Genomic DNA, 19,888 nt, shown 5'->3' with positions numbered 1-19,888 from the left:
GCTAGCCGGGGTGGGGGCAGGAAAGACTTGTCTTTTCTGACCAGGCTGTTTCTTGAGGTTTTTTACCTCATTCTTGAATCCTTTGCAATATTGAATAAGCTCGCTAGAAGATGCTGGGGCTAATTTGCCTTTCTCTTGCCTGCCACCTCTAGACAGTTGATCAGAAGGGTATGAGGGCTGCGAGATGTCTTCTCAAGCGGTAGCCCTGAGTGCGCTGCTCAGATGTGCTTATCTTGGCTCCAGCTGGTCCCTAGTCTCCACCTGTGCAGCACATCCACTCGATTCCTCAGACAATTGGATGGGCTTACAGGAGAGATGCCTGTTTATGTGTATCCATGACTAATCTTGTGAAAACTACTGGCTCTGTAACTGCTTATTAACAGGATTTCACACTTTTCCATTGACCCGCTGCCGTGGCAAGCACAAGCAGCCAGCAGCCAACCCTGGCTCAGACACCTCTCTTAAAAAAAGACATGATGAGAGCAAGGAAGCCGTGCTGCCAGAGCACAGCACCTGCACACAGGAAGAGGAGGTCGTGCCATGGACACGGTGAAGGCAAGCCCAGGTTCTTCACAGTGTGGTCGAGGGCTGGGCACATGATGGGTGGGCCATTCTTGGCTCCCACGCCCCTGAGGGAGCTCATGGCACCCAGGGAACCACAGTGGGCTGTTTGAGGGCATGGTGAGTGCAACACACTCATCCCCAGCCCCAGCCCTGGGCTGGTGTGCTTGCACCATAGGGAGCACGGGGCAGGCGAGGGGGAGGAGGTCCCTGGCTGATACAAGAACTAGTTACTATTACAAAAAGTGGAGTATTTTTGATTTAAGTTTCATCTGAGTAATTGTATTTTTTTGAAAGCGATGCCATGAAAAAGCCAGACTCATTAATCAATGCCAATTTGATTATTAAGCAGGTATTCTCTGTCATGCAGTGCTGGGCACACTGGGCATAGCTCCACCTAATGTGTGCAACTATTGAGGCTGATTACATGACTTTTATACTGGTTAAACATACATATTCATATAGATTCCAGGAAACATGTTACATATTCATTATTCTTCCAAGCCTCTTAGTGAACTCAGGTCTCTGTTCTTTGTTTCTGCTGCAGAACTGTGTGGTTTTTTTCCTTTTAGCCAGCCCTGCTTCGGTGTCCTTGAAGCATCAGTCAGAGATAAGTTTCTTTATGACACACAATACTTGATTTGTTGGTTGTTTCAACTAGTAAAACTACAACAAGCTAAACTCCCTGTTACAATCCTATTCTTTTTAACTGCAAGCTGGCCAAGATCCAGTGCTTAAGCTAATTCATTCCCTTAACATAATGACTTATTCCTCTCTTCCAAAGTTAGATAGAATGTCCCTGCGATAGCACATTTTCTTTCAGTGTTTTTCCAGACACTACTGATTATATGAAGATGGTTACAACTCGTGTGCAGCGTGATCTGTGCCGAACAGAGGTGTCTGCATCTGTCACCACCCCTGTGTGCAGCCTTTCCCCATCTCTAATGCCAGATCAGGCAGAGCTAGAGCCAGCTCCACACCAACAAGAGGTTTGACAGTTGAGAAGCTCATAATAGGATTAAAATTAGTCCTTGGAAAGTAACAGAATATGAATACGATTTCTGGGAAAATTTAAGTGGGAAATTTATCCTGTCCCCAGCTCTTGTCTGGCTGCAAGAGACTCGTGCTGCCCCGGCCTGATAAAGGATGCTCGCTTTCTGATACTCCAAAATGAGTCTTAGAGAGTTTATCCGCCGGCAGTGCCGGTTCCAGGCCCCACCGAGCCCCGCCGGGCGCTGAGGGGAGGGCTGAGCACCGCGCAGCTCCCCGCGCCCGGCCGAGCATCGACGCGCTCGGCACTCCCGCACGCCGCCTTTTCGCCGGCCCCGCCTGCGCCACGTTGGAGGCGCTCGGCGCTCGGCTGGCTGTGCCTGGCGAGAGCTGGTGTCCCTCGTCTCGCTTTCCAAGATGGCGGCGGCTGGGCCCAGCGGAGCGGCGGGAAGCGCCGGGGCGGCGTGAGGCGGCGGCTCCGGCTCGGCACCCGCGGGGCCTGCTGCCGGGGGGACGGTGGGCTGGAGAGAGGCCGGAGCGGGGCCGGAGCGCGCTCGAGTGAGAGGGCTCGCGGGCGGGAGCGGGGCCCGCGTCACTGAGGGCGAGGACGGGGGGGCGCGGGACGGGCCCGATCCCGTGCGGCAGGTAGAATCAGAGAATAGTTCGGGTTGGAAGGGACCTTAAAGATCATCTAGTTCCAACCCCCCTGCCATTGGGCAGGGACATCCCAAATAGATCGGGTTACCTAAGGCCCCATTCAACCTGGCCTTGAACATCTCCAGGGATGGGGCAGCCACAACTTCCCTTGGCAACCTGTGCCAGTGCCTCACCACTCTCATGGTAAAGAAATTCTTCCTAATGTCTAGTCTAAATCTGCCCTTCTCCAGTTTATATCCGTTCCCCCTTGTCCTATCACCACAAGCCTTCATGAATAGTTCTTCTCCAGCTTTCTTGTAGGTTCCTTTCAGGTACTGGAAGGTCACTATAAGATCTCCTCGGAGCCTTCTCTAGGCTGAACAAGCCCCACTCTCTCAGCTTGTCCTTATAGGGAAGGTGCTCCAGCCCTCTGATCATCCTTGTAGCCCTCCTCTGGACCCATTCCAACAGCTCCAGGTGCCAGTGTCTGGTGAAGTCCCGCTGCCCCTGCGCCCTCACGGCTCCTCAAGGCTGCTGGGAGCATGGAGAGGGAAGCAGAATCCTCGAATGCTCTGAGTTGGAAGGAACCCACAAGGATCGTCCAGTTTCTGTCCCTGCACAGGACAACCCCAGGATTCACACCATGTGCTGAGGGCATTGTCCAAATGCTTCTTGACTATTGTCAGGCCTGGTGCTCTGACTGCTTCCGTGGGGAGCTGTTCCAGTGCTCCACCACCCTCTGGGTGAAGAACCTTTTCCTAATATCCAACTTAAACCTCCCTTGGCGCATCACCCTGCTGCCATTCCCTCAGGTCCAAGGGCGAGGGAGCCTGGCCAGCCACCACTGCCCCTCTGCTTTGCCCCACCGCAGCCTCTCACTGGTGGAGTGTGCAGCTTCCATCGGGGGACTGAAGTGTGGAGGTGCCTGTGGAGACCGGGAGGGCAGCAAAAATTCAGCGCTTGGCCTTGATCCCACCAGTGTTGTGTGCTAAGGAACAGGAGACATGGAGAGAGAGCTTCTCCACTGAACCTTTGCAATTAATGCTGAAACCGAAGAATTTGTAACAGGTGGCCTGCTTAGGATTTATAGGTTGAGCCTAGCTAAGGATATGTTCTGTATTTGCAGGGTTAGGGGTTGGGGTTGTAAGCCCCTTTTGCTAGCATTATCTGCCAACCTTCATAGCCACCAAATAGATAAGATTTCAAAAGAGAGTCAAAGATGTGCATATAGTTATAAACAAATCTTAGAAGCTCAACATGAGCCAGCAGTGTGCGCTTGCAGCCCAGAAAGCCAACTGTATCCTGGTCTGCCTCAATAGAAGTGTGGCCAGCAGATCAAGGGAGGTGATTCTGCCCCTCTACTCTACTCTACTCTACTCTACTCTACTCTACTCTACTCTACTCTACTCTACTCTCATGAGATCCCACCTGGAGTATTGTGTCCAGTTCTGGAATCCTCAGCATAAGAATGTGGAGCTATTGGAATGGGTCCATAGGAGGCCACAAAGAGGGCTGGAGAACCTCTGCTGTGAGGACAGGCTGAGAGAGTTGGGGTGAACATTAAAGCGAAGGCTGCAAGGAGACCTTATGGCTGCCTTCCAGTGCCTGAAGGGGCTACAGGAAAGCTGCGGAGGGACTTTTTACAAGTGCATGTAGTGATAGGACAAGGGGGTGGGGGGTAGTTTTAAATTGGAAGGGGGAAGATTTAGATTAGACATTAGGAATTCTTCACTATGAGGGTAGTGAAGCACTGGAACAGGTTGTCCAGGGGAGTTGTGGAGTTCCTGGAAGTGTTCAAGGCCAGATTGTATAGGTCCTCGAGCAGCGTGATCTGGTGGGCGGTGTCCCTGTCAGTGGCAGGGGGATTGGAAGTAGATGATCTTCAAGGTCCCTTCCAACCCAAACCATTCTGTGATTCTCAAAGTCATCTGAAGGACTGTCTTCAGCTTTGTTTTGCTGAGCAGTGTCTCCATTAGGCCCTGTGCTCTTGAGTACAATGCTTTAATATTACATGTGCTCCTATTGAACTCCACATGACAAACTAAACATTCAAGATGGGGAGCCCACAAGTGGTATGATGCCCTTTTTTTTGCAAAGTGCAGTGCCCTTGTGTGTATGCATACATTCTGCCTACAAATTACTGTGCTTGCTACCAACAATGTGTAGTGGTCAGAATATTGAATTAAAACATTTTGTGCCAAATGGTTTCCCAAAACCTGGAGAAATAATGTATGTCCATATGAATTTAAACAGAAACATCTCACCTGCAAGCTTGATACAGTTAAGACTATGTGGTTTCACTTAAGTAACCATTTTAGAATGAATATGTTGTACATTCTCCACCTCAACCAGTTATTTATAAAATCGGGGTACATGCAGGGACGTACAAGCACAAGTTACCTGCTCTTGCAGCATTCAGATGTAGCTTCAGTGTGGCCAGATTACAGTGACAGCTACAATGAACAAGCTGCATGATCTTTCCGATTGATAACTTTGCAATGTGTGCCTATGGACACACACAAACACAAAATTAATTGGGTGCAATTTGTTTAATCCATTATGAGAAGAAGGTCAATCTTTTCATGTTAAGCTGGTTGCCAACTGAAGAACACAAGCCATTTACTCTGAGAGAACCACAGTGCATCTGTTCCATAAGGGCACTGTCCTACTGCATGCCAGCAACAGTGTAACAGATGATTCAGTTAGAGGAGGCCTGGAACTTAGGGGTTGGGGTGTTGTGGAAACCCTAGTGAAAAGGAGTGCTTTCTTCCGTTCCCTCTCCCAGCCTGGCACTCAGAAGGCTGCAGTGGTAGAGTTGGGAAGCACGTCAGAAAGATGCACAGCTTCACTACAAAGTGTGCAATATTTAGTTAAAAACGTTTTAAGTAATGTTTTTTGTAGCACAGTGGTTCCTGCCTGGTTCCTTCTTTTCCTTCACTTCATCTGAGATTCAAGGGTTTGCAATCTCTCTCTAAACATCCCGCTCGTTGTTACAGTGGCTCCTTACAACTAAATGGCTTTGACAGAAATTTGGGTGCACTTTGGTGTGTCATGAAAATTGTGCTTAGCTGTCTTCTCACCCTTTGTCTCTTTTTGCGAATAAATTATTTCAGTGATTTGGAAATTTTATAAAGAAGAGGAGGTATTTTATATCTTCAAAATATTAGAAGGACAACCTCTAATTCATGAAAAAAAAATTTCTGTCAGTCCTGAAGGGTGAGCAAGAACCAACCAGAAGGTGGATTCTTTTCCTTTCCCACTGTCTTCCAGAGAATCTTCACTTGGTTCAGAGGAAGTTTCCCGTTTTATGTTGTGATTCTTCTTTATGGGAGGGTTATTTTCATTCTCTGTTTCTCAGACCTTTTCCTGTAGATGGGAACGGGGGAAGGAGCCCAGACGTGGCAACACATTCTCAGGCTCCTGCAGGACCACCATGGCTTATGATGACTCCAAGAAGAAAGGAGGTATGACTGCTTTATAATTTCAGAGGGATTTGCAAAAAAAAAACAAACAACCCAAACAAAAAGATACCCTCTGCAGCCCTTGCCAGGCTGTGCAGTCAGAGTGGGAAAGGAAGGTAGTATGCTGTGGAGCCCTTAAATTTAAACTGGCAAAGTTACTGAAGGATCCCAAGCCCTTGACTTCCAGGTGTAAGGTACTGGGATTAGAACTTGAGAAACTCTGGACACTGCAGCCTTTCTTCTCCCTGCCAGGTCAATGGAATGGGAGACCAGGCGTAAGGCTATATTTAATCATGGTAACATGTCTAGATCCAGTTGTCATTAGGAAAAAATATAGAGGGGTTAGAAATGAAATCTGGAGTGATTGTGTTATAGCATAGAGCACTGAGGCCCATCCCTGTGTCTAGAGGGTACAGGTTGTTACCTTTTAGGCCTTTGTGCTCGTTGGATTTTGTGTATCACTGCTAACGTCTGCATAGTCTACGTGTCTGTCATTGTTTATTGGGGTATTTAATGTCTTCGTTTTTTTGCATTTCACATAAATCTTATTGTTCCTAGAGAGCGACAGAAGTGTTGATGACGTGGAGCTGGCAACTGGCAGAATACAGCGAGATAAAAAGCGCTCTTACAAGGATCTGCTGCAAGAGGAAGATGAGGTAGCAACTCAGGTCAGGAAGCCTTCAGAGAAAAGGTCGAGGGTGTAAGGATGTGCGAAAAGCTAGGGATGGAATGAGATGGATGGATTTCTTGTTCTTTTTTATACAGAAATGCACATAGAAGACAGCAAGAGCAGCTAATCGTGTCTTGTATTGCTCAGTAACTTTCCTGGGGAAAAAGAGGGGGTCAGTCCCAATTACAACTGATGCTGATTTTTCTGATCTCAGAAAATAGGGTAGTAGGTAGTCCTAGCCTTGGTGTAGAACCTTGCAAGTCCTAAGATAGTATGAAAAACTTTTTACATGGACGAAAGAGAGAATTTTGGAATTTATGGTTGTATAAATAGGCAGCAAAGGATAAATGTAATGTTAACTGATGCACTGTTGTCTTCCTGATTCTGCAGACAGCCCGAAACGATAGCTCTTGAGAGGTAGGAACTTGCCCTATTTACCTCTTTGGGGCCTTAACTCTGAAATCACATAGTAACAATTTAATTTGCTTCAGAACTTTCCTCTTTGAGTTAAAATTTTCTTTGTTAGCTCAAAGGTGACTTATCTTGTGATTATTATTTTTAATCTGGAAAAGAAGTTCTAGTTAAAATCTTCTTTTGGCATGCAGATGGAATTCTGTAGAGGAGCTTTGTTTTCAGACCATAAACTGGTCAATGGACAAATAATAATTGGGTGACATGACATATTAAGGTCAATTTTTTGGCCTATCATTTTGATTGTCACCTCTCTGTAACTCCTTTCCCTTCTTTTATCTTCTTCAGCTTATTAAACATAAACTGCTCGCCTTCATTTTCAAGGCTTGACAGCCTGTGCATGCTTAGGTTTTTCTTAGCTTCATTAAGAGGTAGATATCTGTCTTTTATGAACTTATCAGCTGATCTCCAATTACTGTCTCCTGTTGCCCATTTCATAACACTTTCAAATGTGCTATTTCAAGTTTTCTTGTGTATTGCCCCTCTCACTTGGGGAAAGCTCGCTGTAGAGATCTGTCTTTCAATTTCCTTATAGCCCTGTTGGGCTGCAGTGCCTCTGGAAAGCTTGATGCTGGTTAGGTGGATGATGTGCTGAAACCAGTCCTGTCTAATAGCATTTTTTGTATTCTCCCACCTATCTGTACCATGCTTTTTTGTCTCTTACCTTAAACCTACACTGTGGGCTCTTGGGGACAGAGTGTATTTCCTTTGCTTGTTTTAGCACCTGGAATAATGATCCTGGTTAATACCTAGGGTTCCTTGATGTTACAGTAGTACAAATAACTCTTCCTATCTCCTACAAATTAATATCTATGTCGATAGTCCACATTAATCTCACGTTATTTCTGGGTTTTGTCAACAACTTTTTTCTTCTTATTCTAGGACAGTGAGCTTTTTCCTGGGACAGAATCTCACAAAAAGAAGAGGAAGCATTCCTCTGATGAGTTCTGCTACAGAGGTAAGGTAGCAGTCGGGGAAGGAGCTGAGAGAGCGTGACTTTGAGGAAGGGATGCTGTTGAAGCAGTGTCATTAACCTTTGTGATTAGCATTTTAAGGGGGCAGAGTACATCAACCTGTCTTAAGAGAATTAATCAGAAACCTGATGCTGATCAGCACCAGACAGCAAAAGATTAGGAAATTAAATTTTCAGAATCAAACTTAACAAGTTACCATTGTTGGAGGTAGAGATTGTCCATGCCCTTTTCATTGACAAGTTGTAATTTTCTAACCCATGCCTTCCCTTTTGGCATTTGGATTTGGTTTTGTCTGTATTGCATTATGAACTGTAATTTTACTTCGAGATAGTATTACTATTTCTGAATTTATAAAAATAGAATGCATCAGGGGGAAAAATAAATGCTTTTGGGTTCAGTTTAAATACAGAAACATTATTCTCACAATTAATACACTGGCCAGAAAATGACAGTTTTGTTCATAAAAGCTTAACAGGTTTAAGATTTATTTTTGGCCCAATGAAAAGAGAAAGCCAAGCTGAACTTCATCAAAATCTGATCTCAGAATAAAAAGGCTTGTCTTCAATTCATTGGTCTCACCTTGGCTAAAAGTGGCATGAAAACCTTACACTTGAGATGTAATTTCAGGCTCAGGAAGATACATTTTCATCAAAATATGTTATTTCACAGTAGAAACGTCAAGAACTTTCCTGCTCTGTCTTGCTGCCTTGAATTATTTGACCAGCTCAGGCATTACAGCTCATGAATTGTATCGGTAGTACTGTGCTGGGCTGGCTACAAGCTTCAGATATCTTTTGTTTAAGCCAGGATACAAATGTTAGCTGTAATCGTAAGTCTTACAGGATTCCTATCTCACCTCTTAGCGCTAGTGTAATATTGTCTTTAAGGGAATCATCTTGATACACATTTCTCTTTATTCAGGTGTATCGCCTTTCGATCTACCATCAAAGAAGAAAAAAAAAACAGTTTCTAGCCCATCCTCAGCTGATACAACCATGGATGTACTCAAGGCTATCACCTCACCTTTGGCCACAAGCTCAAAGTCTTCAAAGAAGACCTCTGAAAAATCATCTTATTCTTCCTCTGGCCATTCTGAAAGCAAAAAGGAGCACCACAAGAAGAAGCTGAGTGGGAGCAGTGGGGAGCACTCAGTGGATGATGGCAGCTTCCACAAATCTAAAAAAATGAAGCCTCTCTACGTGAACACAGAGACACTTACTCTTCGTGAACCTGATGGCTTGAAGATGAAGCTTATCCTTTCACCAAAAGAGAAAAGTAGCGCAGCAGATGATGATTCCTACTCCTCAGCATCAGCAGCTGCAAGGAAATCTTCAAAGAAATCTCGAGATGAGCAAGGCTCATTCCTGCTGGGTCATGAACTGCAGAACTTTCTGAAGTCATCCCGGAAGAAGCACAAATCGCTTTCAGACCAACATCTACCTTCTGAGAATTTTGGTGCTGACACCTCCCATTTTTCAGAAGGCCATGGGAGTGAGTATGAGATTTCAGGCGTGGAGGCACCACCAGAATCTGGTTCCTCTTCTGGTGGTGAGTTGGAGGCTGGAGAGCTTGTGATAGATGACTCCTACCGGGAAATCAAGAAGAAGAAGAAGTCAAAAAAAAGTAAAAAGAAAAAAGACAAAGAGAAACACAGAGAGAAGAAGCACTCTAAGTCAAAAAAGAGTTCTGGGCACAGTTCTGTGGCGGTAGCAGAAGTAACAGTGTCACCACCACCTCCTCCCAGTACCCCTTATGTTCTTCCTCCACCTCCTGCTGTTTCTCACTCAGATGGTCAAGGTGAGAAGAGGAGGAAAAAGGAAGACAAGGAGAAGGACAAAGCTGAGAAATGGGAAAAGGAAAGAGAAAGAGAAAGAGAAAAAGAAAGAGAAAAAGAAAGAGAAAGAGAAAAAGAAAGAGAAAGAGAAAAAGAAAGAGAAAGAGAAAAAGAAAGAGAAAGAGAAAAGGAGAAAGAAAGAGAAAAGGAGAAGGAAAGAGAAAAGGAGAAAGAAAGAGAAAGAGAAAAAGAAAGAGAAAGAGACAAGGAAAGAGAAAGAGAAAAAGAAAGAGAAAGAGAAAAAGTAAGGAAAAATTGAAGGGAAAATAGAAATTGAGTGATGGATACTAGTGAATTCGGCAGTCCATTACAAAAGCACGTTAAATTGAAACAGAGGGATCACTAACACCAGGATCAATGGTTTCACTGAAGCACGTTTGTAAAAATGCGTCAGCCACTGTGATTTCTGTTTGTTGCCAAAGGATCATGTATCATTTTGGTTTTGTGTCACAAGCAGTCTTTACCCAATAGACGTTCTTTGAAAAGGTTATACTTAATTTGCTTGGTACAGGTTATGTACCAAGCACAACTGCATCATTTTGTAAGGTAACCAGTTCTAACTATCACCAGGCAGACTTTTGGACTAGTCATCTAGTCCATCGTCACAGTTCCTGTAAAAACAATCAAGCTCTAACCTGAAAAGGGACAATATTTACCCATTTAGTCCTGTATTCAAATGAAATTCTGATTCTACCACGTTCCCTGTTTTGTCCCATACCCATAAATTCAGATTTCCGTGGTTAGTGTATAAAAATACAAGTTTACAGGTCACATAACTGTACCTGTGTAAGTATCTAAATGGGAAAAGGCAGTTTCTGTATGTTCAGATAGACCAGACTTGCTTTGTATCAGGAAATAGGCAGGTATAGCCCAAATTTGTTTAGCCAGTATTCTGTTCTGTTTGATACGTTTTCTCTGATCATAGCTTGGCAACTGCTTATGCCTCTCCTGTCAGTGTACTTATACTGTCTATTTTCGTGCCAATTTGAAGTACTCTGGAAGGATCCAAGGAGTGGAACAAAACATTAGGATAAGGACTCAATTGATTTGACAGATCTATGATAAGTATTGAGAATAGTATGACAGGTATTTTTTAATTATTATTGTGTGCTTTAAAACTGAGATACAGTTCTATGTTGCTCCTGGTTTTAGAATAGCAGGTTGTTGTAACATATGAATAAAATGCATTGGTAGAGTCATTGCAAATTAAGCTTTGTACCAAGACTGGTTCTGGCTTGTTCCTGTGCTTTTGTAAACAACATATTCAGCCAGAACATGTTAAGCACCGCGTTTTTATATTCCTGATCCAAGTACAACATCTCTCTTTAAGTCTTCAGTAAATACCAGATTCTTATTACATTTGATTAGGTCTCATTATAATTAAAAATCTTTGTTTCCTTTTCTTCTTCTGACTAGCCGAAGAAGAAAAACATGTCTGCCTATCAAGTGTTCTGTAAAGAATATCGTACAACTATTGTGTCTGAGCACCCTGGAATAGGTGAGAGAATAATCTAGCCTTCTTTTCTCTTGTTTATACACTGGACAAATTAACTAGCAGAACGTATCATCTCTGTTTCATACCAGTCTCTTAAACTTCACGGAATTCAAAGGATCTACCAATTTTCTTTGAAAAAGAGGTGACAAAGGGGAAAGGAGTGGATTTCGTTATTCTACTTAATTGTATTTTAACCAAGCTATGAATCTTGCTAGGGAAATTGTTATCTCTCTCTTTCTTTACTTCAAGAGTTATCTTCATTGTATCACTGTTCCTGTACATACATGTGTGGGTTTATATTCCTGATACAGTTCTGGGAATGCATAGTGGCAATCATTTTCAGGACAGTGTAGAGAATTCCAGTTGTGGAATGGGTTGCTTCCTAAATGTGTATGCATGAGCCAATTAATTTCGTATGTTCTCCCCATTATTTTATGATTTCATTTGTTTCCAACAGTTTTCTGCTTTCTTTCTGCCAGATTTTGGAGAGCTAAGTAAAAAACTGGCAGAAGTGTGGAAGCAGCTTCCCGAGAAGGACAAACTGGTGAGTGCACGTGAGATGTTTTTGTAAAATGCTTTCTGTAACCTAGGTGTTTACATCAGAACATGGTGGCAGCATTGCCACCATACCTTTAAAAATGCTGCTTACATCCCCAAAGAACGTAAAGATGGAAGGTATGGAAACCTTGCACTTGGATTCATAAAAGCATCCATTTTCTTCTCATTGTATTGCTTCATCAGTTAGCTAAATAACATCATTCTGCCTCCAGGCCCTGGCATCAGGTAACAGAACTACCTAATGTTATGAATCTTTCTTTCATACCATGGTAACTACAGATCTGGAAACAGAAAGCTCAGTATCTCCAACACAAGCAGAATAAAGCAGAGGCCACCACTGTGAAGAGAAAGGCATCATCTTCAGACAGTGCACCAAAAATAAAAGGTAATTGTTGCTCTGATCTTTTTTCTTGGACAAGGACTACAGTGTTGTCTGTGGAATAAGGAACAAAAGCCCTTTCCTGCTTCACACCGCTCTACCTGCATTCTCACAAGACTTGACATTTAAATCACCTTATTACTCAAAAATAATTTTTCTGTGAGAGTGAGGATCATGGCAGCATTTTTCAAAAAGATTTCCTCTTCATAGAATTGGTTTTAGCAGTTTAGGGATGAAAATGTAAAATAAGAAGAGGCAGCAGAGAACCTCTGGTGAGATCAGTTTGCTGGTAGAGGCAGAAGGGTTGTTCTTGGCTTGGCATCTCTGTTTATCAAATCTCCCTTAGCAAATTTCCCAAGTTGCAGTAAGCTGAGGTAGATGCTTTTTACACATAGAAGGAAGCTTTTACTCTAGAGACCACAGAACCAGGTCCACAGAACTATTTACGCATCTCATGCCTTTGAGATTTGAACTTTACCAACTAAATAAGCTTGGAAGTAAAAGAATGAAAGAAGAGAATATGGAATTTTAATATGTATGTTTCCAGCTTCTCCAACAGGAGTGATTTCCCCTCATAAGAAATCTCCCACCAGCAACATGGTGGTGCCTTCCTCACCAGCCAAAGTCCCTGAGACAGATCCTATTGATGTAGCTGCACACTTACAGTTACTGGGTGAATCTCTGAGCCTCATTGGACACAGACTGCAGGAAACAGAGGTGAGTCTGTAATCAGTGATGTCACAATGATGTGATATAATCTACACACATGATTGAGGGAGATTATTATTAATTTCACTAAAACGTTTAGCCAATGCTTTTCTGTCAGGAAGGGAAATTGGAGATGGCACGTTGTGTTTCTTGGATGCATTGCTGTTTGTTCTCAGTGAAATAAAAAGCTTTGTTTCTCAGCAAACAGCAGGCATTAAAGAAAGACAGATCTTTTGCAGCTGTAGGTCCTTGAATGCAATTCTTGGTTAACAAACTCTTCAGTCTTTCCTTACTATGCATTCACCTTGAATCTGGTACTCCTTTGCTATCCTGGCCAGTCTCTGTTCCAGTTTCTGTTACTTTCTCAAGCCTAAAAAACTAAAAAAAAAAAACCTATTAGCCTTTACTAAGATGTTTTTTGCATGTCCCGTTGTTTTCTGGCAGTATCTTATTGCCAGTGCTTTGGATAGGAGCTACTATTGTTTCAACTTAGCTGATAACATTGAAGATGTCATATTTTAATGGTTTCCTACTGTTAATTGATAGTGATTCTATACATGCACACACACACATTCAGAACTCAGCCTAGCCTGTATGAAGAACATATATTTGGCTCAAATAACATCCTTGAATGTTAGGGCTGGCATGATCATCTCATCCCACAGTGTTTGCTTGTTTTATCTCCAGTAAAATAAATGTTCTTGTATTTTTTTTCTGGTATGACCAGTTGAGGTTATTCTTCACAGGAACAGTCAAAGTAAAATTTCCCCCTTTGCAGAAAGGCACACCAACAAATGTAAAGAAGATTACTAAAGCATTTGTTACAGACTTAGCATTTCTTTAGACTTCAATAATAAAACAATTGTTGTCTGTAGGACTCATGTAGTTAACAAAATAGATGATATGAAATGGCAAAGCAATTACATTACAGAAAATTGTGGAATTAAGTGTTTTATGCAACTGACAACTTTCTGACTTTATCTGTCATTACCTACTTTTTTTCCTATACCAGTGTGTTGCCTACTGAATTCTCAAATTTTCTGAGCCATCAGAACCCATTGGCATAGTTTTGTTACTGTGTAAATAATGAAGGTGGACTTAGAAGAGCTCAAGAGTGAACACACTGTGCCTGCATGAGAATCAGAACAGTTGTGAAAGACCCACAATTTCCACTACTTATCCCTATCCATTTTTTTCTTTCCTTGCTTCAAGGGAATGGTGGCTGTTTCAGGAAGTTTGTCGGTACTTCTAGATTCAATCATCTGTGCTTTGGGCCCATTAACTTGTCTGACCACGCAACTACCAGAGTTGAATGGCTGCCCTAAGCATGTTTTGGTGAGTTCCTTGAGGTTGTTTCCATTCTAGCACTGTTAATTTCAGTAGAGTCCAGCAAGAGTTTTTTGATGAATCAGTCTTACGATGTGATTATGATTTCAGTACAATAATAAAATTGTCTTGGTCATACATTTTTATAGAGGAATAGTTCTTGAAATTCTTTAAGATGCTGCTGTTGTACAATATTGGGCAACATTTTTGCTCCCAGTGGCAACTGACCTAATATTTATAGCATTGATTGTAATGTGTATATGTCCTGTTTTAGTGACAGAATCAATCCATCTGAATCAAATAAAGCATCTGTACACATACTAGTATTTTTCAAAGATGTAGTTTTCCATTAGAATAAAAAGCACCTTCTAGCTGCTCTGTGTTGCATAATCTGTTTCTCCTTTAGTAGCATAAAAAATAACTTATGATCTCAGGATTCCTAATGTGAATGAGTATGGCCTTCTACATGTGGCTGTAACTTTCTTCAAGGATAGAAAAAATAGTCTCTGTTTTAAGGAACTTTTACTACAGGTTCTTTTCCACTTTAAACTACACTTAATATTGAGCCCTGATTTAGCAAAAGCTTGTGGCATCTATATAGCATGATGTGGGCATAGATTAAGATGGCAGCAGTATAAAAGGAATAAGGAGTCATACCTCCAACAGGAGACATGAATAAAGCAGAGACAGAGTGGAGCATAAATGAAAAAAATACAGCCTGCAAAAGTTAAGAGATTAAAAACAAATCTGGCAGAGAGAGTAACAAAAAAGGGATATGAATTGGCATGTTGTTATAAGGGCAGCCCAAACATTGATTCATTCTGAGAAAGGACTGTTAACAACAACAACAAAGTTGACAGCTTAGGCTGTGAGCTCCCACTAACTGGCTGTCTACACAAAAGCTGAGTCAGTGGGGTGTTCCCATCCTAAGCTATGGAAAAACATCCTATGCTTTTTTTTCCTTCTTGCTTGCCAAGCATATTCAGAGCAATGACACCACATGACTAATGGTGCGTGTACTGGAAACTTGACCAACTTATTGTTATAAGGAGCAATGGAGCTTTAGGTAGATTAACTTACTTACCTTCACCTCTGAAAACTGGTATTTAGACTTGGTAATAATTAAACTAAATTTTTGCCACCAGGTAACAACGTGATGTTAAAATTAAATCTAAGACACAGATTTAATTTTCAGTGGTCGTGCTGCTTGTAGGATGCAACTTATCTTTTCAGTCAGTAGGTGGCATTGTTAAATTCGAGAATCGCAACTGGTGCAGATCTGGCTTCTCCGTCTTCAGCAACTAAAAGGTGGTATCCCTAAGGCCTTCTTCAGCCACCCAGCCACAGGCTTGAGCCTCATGAAACACTGCACTTGAAGAATAACATACAGATAATATACTCCTGGGTCTTGTATGCAATTACATTTTGGAAGGAAAACACTTCTTTTTTTCCATCTGACAACCTGCCAGTGCATCTCTTTGAAGGTTTTTCTGGTTACTTTTATACTACAGAATTTTATATAGGACTTGTGAGTGAAGCATTTTTTTTTTATATGCTACAACTTTGATCATTTTGCTCAAGTCCTTCATCACTAGTCTTTCCTGTGGTTGATGTGATATGGTTGATGTGGCTTGTTTCACATTCAGAGATATGGAGTATGGGATTCGTAAGGAGGCAGTTGTTTGAGGGAACCCTTGATCATTTTCATAGTTTCCAGGTCCTTACAAATAGTGAGGCTACCTTTATGTATAGTTAACTTACATGTCCAGAAATATGAAATCAAGCCTAGCAGTGGTGGTGATGGCTAGGCAGATTGGTTTTCTCATCATATGATAATTTGTAAGACAAGTGAACATGCATAGTGCCCTCACATGTTCCATTTTTAAGGATTTTTTTGAGTCATTAACCAACACTAAAAAATATTTCTTTTTCCAGTCAAACACACTAGACAACATCGCCTACATCATGCCTGGGCTTTGACGGGAAAGGATCCTGGGATGTACTCAACTTCTGCGTGACTGACTTAGGTACATATGCACTACGCTGGCACTCACAAAGGGCTCCGTGTGTAGGGTTTTAAAGCTTTTTGTCCATATGGTTTATACATAGGATTGTAACTACTTGACTTCTGTTTTATGGAAAGTTATGAAGTTAAGCTGAGAAAACCCTTTTCTGTTGTTGGGTGAAGTGTCCTCCAATCTGAAAGTATTTTGTATGAATTCAGAACGCTTTTGAGATTCTTGCCTTAAATACAGATCCTTTAGTGGACAAAGCAGCCAGAGAATGGACTTCTCAATATCAAGAATAAAATGTCACCATGAGAAGCGTCATTGAAACAGGTGGCCCAGAGAGGCTGTTGACTCTCCTTCCTTAATGATACTCAAAAACTGAATGAACCGCCTGCTCTAGTTGGACTTCAAGCAGGGGGATGGACCAGATGACCTCCTGATATCCCTTTCAGCCTAAAGTATTCTGATGTTCTGTGGGCAGATAGAGATGGTAATATATTTTGGAACAAGGAATAGAACTCAGCTCTTCACCAGCCCTATTTCGAGCTGTTTTTCAGTTTAAGATCTACTGCTTGAGGGGAAAGCTGCATAGCTGATCAAAGATAAAGAGTTTGGTGCCTCTTGGTCGCTTCTTTGAGTCCTCCCTCTTCAGTCAGTAATAACTGAAAGTTGTCAGCATTGGCTCACCAGTCTGGTAGCTGCATTTGAAGTAAAGTGGAAGATGACAATGAATTTAGTCTTTCCTTGTGGGCTTGCACCCAAATCGGCATTAGCACAATATGTCAAACAACTGCACTGGCTTGAGAGGATGAACCTCCTGCTGATTTTTCCAGGGCATGGTCAGTCTGCTTTGATGGAGAGGAGCATGCAAGCAGATGGGGAAAAACATGGATTACTTCTGCCTGTCTTGCACCTGGTTTGTGAGCAGACAGCTTTGGTTTCTGAGATCACTGATCCTCCATCCCTTTCACCAGCAGTATTGAAAGAGCCGTGGTGCTGCTATGAGGCAGTGACTGATGACCAGTTTGAAGCAGTTATGGCTGTATAAAGCATATATGTGTTGATTGGACCGATTCCCCTACCTTCCAGCCACATACTTGTTTGGTTTTCTGCTCCTCTAGAAGAGAAGCTGCAGGACAGGACTCAATCTTCATATAGTCTTTTGTGCGTCTGTATGTATATGTGGTGTTCGTATCGTGTATTTAACCTTTACCAATATCTGTAACATTTTAATTTATCCTGTGTATTTCTCTCTGTGTGTATATCTATATATACACATACATAATTCAACAGCAAAAATCCCTCCCTCCACCAGCAGTGTGTGGAAAACATGAATCAAGTTTGCCTCACCCCACTTCCTGCAGGAATTGGCTATATGTGTAGTAGTAAGCACCGGCATTGTACAGGGAAACACCAGGAAGAGTTTAAGTGATTGTAGAAGCAGGCTATCTTGTGAAGGTAGGTAGAACAACTGAAGTATAATTGGACTCTAACCTTTCTAGCCTTATAACGTAAAAGTTTTTAAATTACAGAAGAACGCTTTTTTACTTTGAATCTGAAGTCTAGCTTCTGTTTTCAGGGCAGGTGAAAGTGATCTGTCCCTTGGTGTGACTGAGCCCCAAGATCATAATTAAATTAAATCCTCAGGTGTGCAGGAGGGGTTTTTTTTCCCCATTCCTGTTTACCATGTATTCCCCAGCTGTGCCTATACAAGGTAGTCTGTCTCTTACAGAGCTCTTCTCAACGTAGCATTAACATTTTCTCAATCAGTTACTAAAGGAGGCAGAAGGTTTTCAGACCACCACAGTAGCTCTCAACCCAAGCCTCGGACCAGAGCATACATGTTTTAACAAGGTATGACTAATCCTAGTGTGCCTGGAATTGGGAAGGGCCCAGGAGGGAGGCAGTCTGATCCAGCTTCGGGTCGTGGCCCATGCTAAAGCAGCTACTGTTGGGAGTGGCACAAAATCACTGGCTCTTTCCAGCCCTTTACAACTGTGAGAGCACTGGGATGAAGGGGTAGATCTGCTTTCTAAGGAACAGGAGGGGATCAGCTTTAGCATTGTCATCTGTACAATGAAAAACTCAAAGAGTTTGAAAAACATAACCCTGGTGTATTGTCTTTTTATTTAAAATTTGTACACTTTGTATAATCGGTATCTTGTCGTATTTGGTACCAGAGGGAAAACTTTGGCAAGACTTAGCAGTTTTTATATTTTTGTTATTTCCTTGTTGTTTGATCCGGATTACATTGCAATTATACAAAGAAACTTTTTTGTACTGTACTTAACAATATAATTTTTTTTAACATTTGGAGTGTCGTTATTCATTTCTGGCATGCACTGTGTTCTCTCCAGCTGCTGCTACTACTCGTATTTAGTGCTTCTCAGCAAAAGACATCCGATTCTAAACTCATTCAACTCAGTTTGCAGGCAAGCTCTACTGTTTCCAGTAGCACAGCTCACCCAAAATAATCGCTCAGAGAGTGCTGATAGTTTGGGGACATTTCTGAAGGGAAATGTGCACCATCAAGCCCTGTGAATTGCATTGGGGCGCTTCTCCTCCCTGCTGCCTCACTTCAGCTCAGGTTTGTGGTGTTGAGTACATGGGACTCAGGTGAGTGTGTTCTATGGGACTGAGGTGCGGCAGCGTCAGATTGTGATTTAAGCTGGGTGTTGACAGGCCCCTGTTTCCTCAGTCTGAGTGCTGGATTGCAGCCTCATCTTGCACGAGGCAATGGCTCCGCCCAGGAGGATCATAGAATCACTAAGTCAGAAAAGACCTTTGTGATCATCAAGGTCAGCCGTACCTGTCCACTACTAAACCACATCGCTAAGCACTTCATCTACCCATCTTCTAAATAACTCCAGGGATGGTGACTCAACCACCTCCCTTGGGAGCCTCTGCCAGTGCCTGATAACCCTTTTTTGTGAAAATTTTCTTAATGTCCAATCCAAACCTCCCCTGGCACAACTTAAGGCCATTCCCTGTTGTCCTATCACCTGCTACTTGGGAGAAGAGACCAACACCCACCTCACTACAACCTCCTTCCATGTAGTTGTAGACAGTGAGGTCTCCCCTCAGACTCCTTTTCTCCAGGCTAAACAACTCCAGCTCTCTCAGCCGCTCCTCACAACACTTGTTCTTCAGCCCCCTCACCAGCCTCATTGTCCTCTGGACACGCTCCAGGACCTCAATGCCTTGTAGTGAGGGGCCCAAAACTGAACACAGGATTTGAGGTGCAGCCTCACCAGTGCTGAGTACAGGGGCAGAATCACCTCCCTGGTCCTGTTGGTGACGCTGTTTCTGACACAAGCCAAGATGCTATTGGCCTACTTGGCCACCTGGGCACACTGCTAGCTCGTGTTCAGCGGCTGTCACCTAGCCCCCCCAGGTCTTTCTCTGCCAGGCAGCCTTCGAGCCACTCTTCCCCCAAGCCCGTAGCTCATGGTGGTTGCGTCCCAAGTGCAGGACTCTGCATATGGCCTTGTTAAACCTCATCCCAGTGGGTCTCAGCGTGGATGTTGCAGAAAGTGGTGCCTTCTGGAGAAATAAATCATTATATTAAGGGAGTTAATTAGTTTAAGCAAGAATAATACGAGTAATAAGAATCAAATCTTGGCTAGCTTGCAGTTAGAAAGTATGTGGTTGTAATAGGAGTTTAACTTGTTTACTAGTTGAAACATGGAACAAATGACTGCCGACTGAATATGAGCCAGCAGTGTGCCCAGGTGGCCAAAAAGGCCAATGGCATCTTGGCTTGTATCAGAAACGGTGTGACCAGCAGGTCCAGGGAGGTTATTCTCCCTCTGTACT

General features: G+C 42.8%; 1 protein-coding gene across 6 annotated transcripts; it reads left to right on the top strand.

The window, feature by feature from the left end:
• Positions 1 to 1,990: 1,990 nt before the first annotated feature.
• Positions 1,991 to 18,385, top strand: HMGXB4 (HMG-box containing 4). 6 transcript variants are annotated; one of them, XM_069856954.1, is made up of 11 exons: positions 2,034 to 2,109; positions 5,546 to 5,651; positions 6,207 to 6,316; positions 7,672 to 7,747; positions 8,685 to 9,841; positions 11,014 to 11,095; positions 11,572 to 11,636; positions 11,930 to 12,035; positions 12,577 to 12,746; positions 13,950 to 14,072; positions 15,999 to 18,385. In XM_069856954.1, the coding sequence occupies exons 2-11, from the start codon at positions 5,621 to 5,623 to the stop codon at positions 16,041 to 16,043; spliced, it is 1,965 nt and encodes a 654-aa protein (XP_069713055.1). In that variant the 5' UTR covers positions 2,034 to 2,109; positions 5,546 to 5,620; the 3' UTR covers positions 16,044 to 18,385. The 6 variants fall into 6 exon arrangements, with proteins under 6 accessions (XP_069713083.1, XP_069713055.1, XP_069713047.1 ...); XM_069856982.1 differs by lacking the exon at positions 5,546 to 5,651 and having other exon boundaries at positions 1,991 to 2,109; XM_069856946.1 differs by lacking the exon at positions 2,034 to 2,109 and having other exon boundaries at positions 5,274 to 5,651.
• The last annotated feature ends 1,503 nt before the right edge of the window (positions 18,386 to 19,888 follow it).

Source organism: Phaenicophaeus curvirostris, chromosome 1 (assembly GCF_032191515.1).
Source record: "Phaenicophaeus curvirostris isolate KB17595 chromosome 1, BPBGC_Pcur_1.0, whole genome shotgun sequence".
In the NCBI taxonomy this organism is placed as follows: domain Eukaryota; kingdom Metazoa; phylum Chordata; class Aves; order Cuculiformes; family Cuculidae; genus Phaenicophaeus; species Phaenicophaeus curvirostris.
Note: the sequence above shows the minus strand (reverse complement) of the source record. Positions and strands in the feature narration are given on the sequence as shown.